The 10,109-nt window shown below is 42.4% G+C and overlaps 1 protein-coding gene across 1 annotated transcript; it reads left to right on the top strand.

Moving 5' to 3' along the window:
* Positions 1 to 314: 314 nt before the first annotated feature.
* Positions 315 to 1,326, top strand: LOC6507884. The gene has a single exon (XM_001956488.4). The coding sequence runs from the start codon at positions 404 to 406 to the stop codon at positions 1,253 to 1,255; it is 852 nt and encodes a 283-aa protein (XP_001956524.1). The 5' UTR covers positions 315 to 403; the 3' UTR covers positions 1,256 to 1,326.
* The last annotated feature ends 8,783 nt before the right edge of the window (positions 1,327 to 10,109 follow it).

Raw genomic sequence — 10,109 nt, 5'->3', positions numbered from 1 at the left:
GATTGGAACCGCGAACCTTGGCATTTGTAAGGTGTATGGACGATATATATCTGGCCACAATGGGCACCTGCCGAACCGCAGGAGTGGGTGTAAGATTATGGCCTGGGAATATGAAAAACAGCCAATGCGAGTGAGTGCTAATGAGTTCTTGATTTTTAATAATTTATTCATGATTATTTGATACTCGGAATAGACCAAGAAACTACTCCCAACTAGTTTCTATTATTGGGTCCAATAGTTTATAAATAAACTGCTAATTTTTCTATTTTCAAGAGGGTGTGGCTTCTAAATAATATTTGTGCAAAGCAACCTATGAAAATAAAACAAATCCAATTGCAGAATCAAGTTCTCTTGACATCATTTATTTCCTATTTCCCAAGAATTTCAAGTTATTTTGCGAAGGATGTCGTCGGGTAATACCACTCCGAACAAAGGCAAGGCCTCTGCGAGTTCTTCGGAGCTTAGTCTTTCGTCGGCTCTTCATGTGACTCAAGTGCAAACCACCGAGGAAGATGAGCCCTTCTACTACTACGCAGGTCCTCCCCAAACGTCAAAGACGGATCTTGAAGAGATGGAACAGCCAAAAGAATGTCTGGAGGATATGGTGCCCATGACACCACCCTTTGTGGCCAAGATCAGCAACCTCCCGATGGAGTGCAATGAGAGGGAGCTGGAGAAGGTCTATGCCAATTTTCCGAGGCGGTCTCTGACTGTTCCCAAAAAGGGAAAGCGTCCCAAGGGATATGCCCTGATGGAGCTGGAATGTAGGGAGGATCTCATTCAATTGCTCTCTCTAGAGAAAAAGTGTCGGGGTCGTTTGCTCTACACAACAGTATACAAGGAAGAGGATGTTCCAGTGAAGCCTGGAGGAGGCGGAGACGCTCCCTGGACCCCAAGGACGCTAAGGACACCAAGGACGCCTAGGACACCCATTACATCGGGGAACGTAACCAGCGAAACGGATGACCTTTCCTCGCACTACTCCGCCAGCGTCAGTAATCTCAGCGAGGTAGTGTCTTCGGAGTGCTCCAACAGCGAAATGTCCTATTTCAGTCGCGAGTCACCCATCAAGAGGACCCCGAGCAGCATCGAGGATGCGGAGAAGAAAATGCACCTTCGCCTCCAGAAACTGGCGGAATTCGAGAATGCCCAAACTGAGAGATTCGAGAACTCCTCCCCGTCAGATGACCCAGAAACCTTCCAAATGACCTGGAGCGATATCCTCAACGAGGCTAAGAAAAGTGAAGAGCTATAGGTAGTTGTGTTTCTAAGAATTCAAATTTAAATTGAAGAGTTAATTAAAGAGTATAAATTTTTTGCTTGGCAGTGGCTTGATTTTTAATTCCAATAACTCCATTAGTTCCACATAAATTTCCCAAAAATCGATTGCTGTATCTACCAGAATCTAGACTGCCTCTAGTCCCCTCAAAAGAGCTAATTAATAGAGCTCCAACACTCTGTTAATGACCATTTTTCGGAGCTTGGCAACAGCTGTAGGTTTCCAAAAACCGAATAACCGACAAACCGAAATGAAAAGAAAACAATTTATCAACAATAATGACTAAAAGCTGTCAACTGAATTAATTTAAACTGATTTATTAATGCGGCGACAGTTGGGCGATCGAATAATGTCTGACGTCGTCGAACTCCCGTCGTCGGTCGACCCCTCGGAATAAAACCTGACCACACCACCCGGTACCCAGTACCCAGTACCCAATACCCAATACCATCCTCTTTTTGGCCAGAAACAAAGAGCCAAAAACAATCCGGTAAGCATACGCTAATTGACCAACTAATTAGCGCATTTAATGGCTAAAATATATATATATATATAGACACTTAGTATGTACGGGATGAAACACGGTCACCGAAACAAGAAAGACAGACTTGCTAATGAAATTAACGTAGCGTGGTTAATAGTTTTGCCAAATTTGGAAAATTGTTTTCATCAAATCGGGCGGTTTCCAGTTCTCGGCCCTCTTGGCGTCATCTTTCTCATGCATTATCTTTATTATTTTATTTCTTTGTTAATTCCCTCTGCACTTAATGAGTCCGGCTCTAGGAAGCACGATTTTTGCGCTTCCAGCGGAAAATTACTCATGGCTGCCGCTTTCCAGACACCCTGGCGATGACTAAATGGGCTCTAACCAAATGGGCTAAAAGCCGTCAGTCCCCAGCAAGCCCACGTCCAAACAATAGATGGAAAATTATGGGCCCATCGGAAAAGTTTTTCATTAGCTTTGAAATGGTTAATTTTGAGGTGTTACGGGTCTTGAAATTATTTTTTATTAACATTAATTTCATGCATGCAATTAGAAAATATTTTTAATGATTTTAAATATTTTTACTATGAGATAGTCTTTAAATATTATTCTAGCATTCGGTGGAGCTTCAATGTATCGAGTAATTGCTTTGGGCCGCTTCAATTAGACGAGTTCTTCCTCCAACAATTTGGCCAGTTGCACATAAAGTGTCTGCGGATGGTTTTCGACCCTCCCTTGCCATATATCCTTTCTTCCTCCTTTTTGGCCCAGTCTTCGCTCTTCAGTCTCCTCCGGGCCTCTGACTCTTCTCATTAACTCAACGGTGCGGACAGCCCTCTTGAATTTGGTCAGAATCGTGGCCAGTACCGCATTGCCACTGTGGCACATCAGTGCACTGAGAAAAGTGAAGGTTTAATACATGAAAATCGAAGGAAACTACTAACTTTTCGAATAAATATAGTGTAAAGGTCTTATAATTATTAAAATGGATAGATCTAGATCTATAGATCTTTAGGCATTAATTCTTACGACCACTTTTTTCTTTACTGTGTAGTTCCGAATCCCTAGCCAGGGCCACGTTCGGAATGCGGAATGTTCTGGCCATTGCCGTTGCCAATTTCCGGCAAATGGCAATGGGCAGAGCTCCACTGCCGTTGGGCGTAAATTAAAATTAAATTCAAATGGAAAAGTGTCGTTGCCGCGACCTGGACAGACCCGGGGGCTAAGAGGCATGGTACACGGTTCCGGATCCGGAGTTGGAGTTGTATTCATAGTCGGAGACAGAGTCACAGTCATAGTCACAGCCAGCGTCAGAGTCAGAGTCATAGTCAGAGTCAGAGTCCTGGCCATTGGCCATTGGCACGTCTGTCGGTTTATGCAACATTTTAGCAATTATATTCGCGTCGAGCGACATTACAACGGCAATTACACGCAGGAGCCGCAGAACATGGCCATGGGCGGTTGTCTATGATGTTGGACGAGAGGTGGATGGAGGTCCGTCCGGGATTCTGGCATTCCGGCAAGCCCTGTCATCGTCACGTGGAACAGCAACGTGATCAACTGACGCACGACTCTGATGGACGACAGTTGCCCCGCCGCAATGGGTCCCGGGTACTGGGTCCTGCCACTGGCAGGATGGCTGAATGTCTGGCTGAATGACTGCCTTCTGGCTGGTTGACTGACTCCGATGACAGGACATGTAGTGCAGGGCAAAAAAAAAATAAGCGAAAAAATTTCATAGCATAATGACCGAATTTCTTTAAATAATCGACTTGGAAGGATTCTCTTCGAAACAGAAAAGGGTTTTTTGTATAATTTTAATCATAATTAAAAGATAATTAATCGAAAATTGGATTAAGGAACAAATGAGAACAAAATATTATTAATGTATAAAATAGTAATTTATTTTATATTTTTCAAAATCAATATTGGAGAATCATTAATACTTAAACTTTGTAATATGAAGGTTTCTTTATAAAAGAATGTTCCACGAATCGAAGTTTTTTAAATTCTTAGATTAGTTGAAACAATTGATCCTGTACCTTTTAACACCTAAAGTTCTTAAAAATATCTTTAAATATTTGTCAGTGTATATAAATAAAGGTCCGAAAGTAATACGAAACTCGTGGGCCTGTGTGGGAGTTGCAAAAAAATGGAGGAAGAAGGGCCTTGGTGTGGTTTGGCTTTGGTCTGGTTTGGGTAAATGAAATAAAATAAATGTATGAAAGCAATAACCGACCGACATTACATAAAAATCTACTTGGCCAGGACACATAATTTGTGTGTGTGCGACGTGGGCCTATTTAGGTGGTTGTGCGTGTGTTGGTGTGTCGGTGTGTGTGTGTGTGTGTGTGGAATATGGCCGACACTTCCGTTCGACATGTTGCACATGTTGCTCCCGTTTCCGCTCCACTCCTACCAACTCAACACAATTTGGCACAACTCACCTCATCTAAACCACCTACAAAATGCACTTAGAAAAAAGTTTAATATTTTTATTTACAAATATTTATAATTGTAATAATAGTATTGTATTAGAGTTTTTGTCTTTTTCTTAAATTATCAATTTTTTATAATTTTAAGGCACTTTTTAAGTCTTATAGATTTCTCTCTGTGTACCCTTACAAACTCATATAAAATACAATATAGCAAGGACCGAATATTGTTGTTGTTGTCGCTGTAGTTGTTATTGTTGGTCACGCATGGTGTTCCTGTCGCTTGCTGTTTTTATTGCCCGAGCTTCCTGCCGTTCGCTTGTTTCATAATTAATATCCTTTCACACATTATTATAACGGAAATGAGTGGGGATATTTTTATTTTATTTCCACAAACGCACACATCCTTACGCCCATACATTTTGCCTCTTTTTTGTATTTTGGCAAACATGTAGGTGTGTGTGTGTGTGTGTTTGTATATCCTGCGGTTGGGCAGCAGGAGCTTGTTAAGCATTTTATGCGTTTGGTTTTTCATAAATTTCATTCTGACACAACCCCAAATAAGGAGTGTGTAATTAAAAGCTCATGAAAAGTGATTAAAAAGTGAGTTGCGGCTACGGTCGGTGCCATATATTATATTAAATGTTTTCATCCCCCATGCCCCATCGCAGTCTCTGCACCGCTCCTCTGTGCCGCACGATAAAGTTGTCAAAACAATGCCAAACAAAAAGTAAAGCCATATCATAAAAACTGCAAAAATAAATATTAAAATTTTCAAACAGCTGATGCCCGGGATCGGGATCAGAAAAGCCAAACATGCCACTTTAACTTGCTTTAAAAAAATTATCCTTATTTTTAGTGTGCCGCAGGATATATGTATGTATGTATGCATGTTTAAAGAAGCCTATTTAGTGCCATCTTTTAGAGCCATTAATGGGCTTTTCTCATGGACATCTAGAACTAGTTTTTCGGGCAAATTTCCGTCAATCAAGAAAACAAGCAAAGCATTTTAACACACGAATTGGTATTTAACAAATGACTAACAATCAACTAACAGGTTTCCATCGAGTTTGGTTTTACAAGGGCGGTTGATTATTTTTACAAGAAGTAATACGCTGAGAGAAATAAAGGGAAAGAATAGTTAGACTTTGTATAAAAATTAGATAAAGCTATGATATAAAGGTTGGATGGTATATCTTACCAAGACTTCTATGTATTCTTGTAGAATTCTTATTTATAGTTAACCAACTTTTTTCTCACTGGTATAGTCCCTTGTAAAATATCGTGCCGACTTGACCGGTTCAAGTGATTGATCTATTCGCCCCACCTCCACCGCCTCTGCCACCCTTTTGGATTTTGCTTAACCGCAACCGCAACATTTTCTAGAATTTTAGCCCTGACTCATGGGCCCTTGTAGGACCTATGACGCATTTTCGGTTAGGGTCCTTCTCGCATTTAAGGATTAGCATTTAAGAACGTATTTATGGTATGCATAAAGATATTTAAAGTGTCCTGCCACTAGCAGTGCCACTGGCAGGCAGGCTTTTCAGGCGATAACCGGCTTACACGCATGTCCCTGCCACGGATGACGCATGACTTAATGCTGGCGGGGACTCTGACTCTGACTCCGACTCCGGCTATGGCTCTGACGCCGAATCCGATTCCGGGCCCTAGGCCCTGGGCCCGGTCCCGGTGGCGGTGCCTTGTTTGTGCACTAAGAGGACTGTACGGACGTAGTCCGTGTCCGGGCTCCCGGATACGGGGCCTGTGACAGAACTATCGCACATGCAGGCCCACGGAACGGAACGCATGAGTGGCATTCCCCCGTCATTTCCATACGCGACCACTTTGCCCGATTCGCCCGATTCGCGTGTTGCGTGCAATTTGCGTGTAATTCTTGCCAGTCCTTTTTGAGGCAGAGTGGGGGGACTGCAGCAGTGTCCTTTGGTTGTGCGTGTGTGTGTGTCATCGCTACGCGCGGCACATAAATCATAAGCAACAACGCAAACTGCGTCGCTACAAGCCAACAGTGGCAGAAAATAAAGGACGAAAACCTTTAACGACTTCTGGTTACTTACTATTCTGCATTTTCCCAAAAACAATAAATAAATCAAATATTTCCCAAAAAGCTAATCCCAAAACCTATCTAAATAGTTTCTTTTTATCCTTTTTAAAGTTACAAGATCCTTTCAAAATCAACAAACAAGAAAAAACTTTTGTCTTTTAAAGCATACCCTTCCATTCAATGATATAAGGGTATGAACCAAAAAAAATATATAAAAAAAATTACAGGACGCCAAAGTGAATTGCGTAATTTATGCTGCGCAGGACGCACAAGGAAGCGTCAGCCAAAAAAAAATAAAGTAAAAATTAAAGACGAGGTGGTGGAAACCAGGGATGACTGTACTCTACTACCATAATGTCAGGAGCTTGCACTTTTCCACCCAACTAGAGCTCCTTGTTGGGAAAAATAATTCCCAAGTTTTCGGCTGCGACGCAATAAAGAAAACTGCGATTGTCTTTCGGCCCTTTACAGCAACCCTCGTGGCTCCGGAGCAGAATCCCAATCCCATCGCTTTGTACTTCTTCCCTGTAATCCTGAATTCAATTCAATCAAAAGGAGGGTGGCGGTGTGCTAAGGACGAGGAAACTGCGCAGTGCGTCAAGGAAACTCCAGATATGAAGCCTTTGGCGTTAAGTTGCCGGGGAAATCCTGAGAAGCTACATATGTTGTGGTTGAGCTCAAGAGCAGATCCTTATCTAGAAAACAAAAAGTAAATCTAGTCCTGCGGGGCAGATAAGAGCCGGCCCAGGAAAGTAGGCTATAAAATGTAATATGGCGAATGCATCATAGCTTTGTGCGGATAATGATATTATTTTTTAAATTTAAGAATTAGTTTCTGAGTCATATCTCAGGGATATCCTATTCTGATGCTTATTGGCATTCTGCTGCTCACCTGTCATCCAGTTCCAGCTCTTTGGACTCCTTCTAAACTGAAAACTCATCATGCTATCGATTCTACAGAAATCCAATCCAATCCAAACCGATCCGAGGCGAGCAGACCCACCATTCCTGCCCCTTTGCGTTTTATTTTCACATTTCGCCGGGCCGGGGTCGGGCTGACACACACAATAGTGACAGGTCGGTCAGTGGAAAATATGAATACCACTTGAGCATGTTAACCCCGAAAGGCGTTTATAAAACTGTCCAAGGCTATTAATATCAAAATTCCGCACACAGCGACCGCCTCGAGCGGCAACTGCGCAGTGTTTTTGGTTTTGGGCTGCAAAAAAAATGAACAGGACACTGACACGGACACGGACGTCCAACTAGGAAAGTCCTGGTCAGCCTATCAAGCGCAACGGCCAGAAGGATGGAGAGTGGCATGTTTGGCGTCCATGAGGCGGAAATGAAAGCGCCTGGCAACAGGGCGTTTTGGGGGTCCTTCGGTCAGTGGTTGGAGGATTATCAACAGGCAAACATACACACACACACACACACTCACACCCATTGGGGCGAAATCCAATAAAAACAAGTCAAGAACGCAATACTGGTTATTCCGGCTAAAGGATACCCGGTGGTGTGCAGATTCCTTCAGCTTGAATCTCTCATTACCAAATAAATTATTACTTGCCATAAATAATTTTGATTGTGATTTTGGGGGAAAAAGGTATATTCCAATAAAATTACTTATAATATAATAGTTTCAAGAGATTTTATGAAACAACTAAATAAATTCAATTCAGAAAATATTGAAGATAACATTTTCTGATGATCTTAAAACGCAAGTTTTGATTCTGATTATAAAGCCCGTTTATGTCCTTGTACTAGGTATGCGTATACTCCTTGGTCAACACGGTCACCGACTGAGGGTAACTCCGTGTTGTCGGTCGGAAGGCTTTGTTGGATGAAGCTAAATGCCGAGCCCGCCATGTGTCCTTTGTTATTTATGATTAAAAGCGCAAGGACTTGCCGCTGTTGGGCGCCCGTACGCTACGCCCCCACTACATATTTACATGCTGCCCCCCTTTTCGGATCCTTCCCCATCTTCCATTCTTCGTTCTTTCGTCCCTTAGGCCCCTGCCCCTGCCTGTCCGTGGCCTGCCCGCGGCCTGCTTGTGTATGCTAAACATAACGCTGCATGTGTCCATACATGTCCATCACTTAATCACGCCACCACACTCGCACTCGCCCTCACACTCACACACACACAGTCGCAGACTGCCAAGCTCAGACTCCTTTTCGCAAATCCCGAAGGATAAGTTGGCAATTTTGACAGAAAGAGAAGTTTCGGGTAGCTTTGCTCGATCTGAGATTTTGGTTTTATAGAAATAAAATAAACATAATTTTGTACGAGAAACTTGTGACGAATTCCTACAGACTCTGGAAGATTTCTTATAAATGTTAGTCACGAAAAGAACCTTAAGGAATATTTCTAAATATTTATAAAATATTAACCAGACCTGTGGAATAAAAAATTATATTTTTTTTTAATAGAAAGTGTATTATAACGCTTAAGTCCATCCATTTTTTTATGAATCTCTCTTTGTTTGTTTGTAAATTTCCACCTCTGTTCACATTCTGGAAATCTTCGGGATCTTGGCTAAAACCTTGCTGTCAGCCGCCTTTCATCCGAATCCTTTTGCACCCGCTCACTGAATAATATGCAAATGGGTTAATTTTTATTTATTTTCCTTGGGCATTCCTTTGCATTTCAAGCGGCTCCCGAGGATGATTCACTTTATAAAGGAGATGTGTGTGCTAGTGTGTGTGTGTGTGTGTTTGGGGTCTACGTCCACATCAAGAGAATTTATGATGCAATCGCCTTACGCATTCCGGTTTTTTGGCTTGGACCAAAGAAACAGGACTTGGCAGGTATCCTGCCGCGTATCCTTGGCTTCAAGATTTCCCATTATTATGATCTCTTGCTTGGGTTCTTTTGCGGTGTTTGTGTATATAGTACTTGGGTATGTGTGTGTTTTTATTTTTATTTTTTATACATCAGTTTTTTTTATATATATATAGGCGGCATCTGGGTTGTCCTGCATGTCCTTCCGCCATTAAGGGTGGTTGTTCCGCCACAGGCGGTTAGTTAGGCTTTGTTCTGGACAAAGCATTTTATTTGAGCTTTTTATTTTGCTCAATTCCCTTTTTTATGCGCCGCATTCCCAACTCCTTTTCCAGTTCCTCCTTTTTTTGGTGTGAGTGTGTCACTGTGTGTGTGAGTGTGTGTGGCCCTTGTCCTTTGTTTGCGAAATGTGTGTCAGTGCGTCAGTCGGTTGCCTGGCACTTGGTTTGACTATTTCCGGTTTCAATATGCGCACTGCCTTTGTCCTTGTGTCCTCCGGATGGTACAGTAGGTACGAGTCCTTTAGCTTCCACTTCCACTTCCAATGCTCGATTCCTGTTTCTGTTTCAGTTCCATTTCCAGTTTTATTATCCCTTTCATTGGCACAAATTAGAAGTGGCCCTGCCGCTGGCTACATGTTATTAACTTTTGCTATGCCTTGTCGACTTGTCGACAAAAAGGTGTCAGCATTGTGGGGCCAGGTCCTGATTTACGACCACAATATGCGCCTCTTTACACACATATTCCCCGGAATTTATATATATTGCCAGCTCAAATGAATTCATTGACCAAGGACCAAGAAGCAAGGACCCAGCAGCCAGGAGGCTCTCCTCTTTCAAATTGTCAAATTGACAGCTGGTGACTGAGTCCTTTGCCATGACTGCATAGTCCGGCAGATCCTGGAGCGTAATGAGCTGGAAAACTACTTTGACTATACTACAGCGACAACACATGAATAAAAGGTAATACTTTCAGGATATCAGGATAACAAAAAAGCACACAAAAAACCAAAGCCGGCCAGCATCTCATATTTTCTGAGGTTCTCGCACGAGAATATGAAA

The sequence above is a fragment of the Drosophila ananassae genome, chromosome 2R, assembly GCF_017639315.1.
Source record: "Drosophila ananassae strain 14024-0371.13 chromosome 2R, ASM1763931v2, whole genome shotgun sequence".
Taxonomy (NCBI): domain Eukaryota; kingdom Metazoa; phylum Arthropoda; class Insecta; order Diptera; family Drosophilidae; genus Drosophila; species Drosophila ananassae.
Note: the sequence above shows the minus strand (reverse complement) of the source record. Positions and strands in the feature narration are given on the sequence as shown.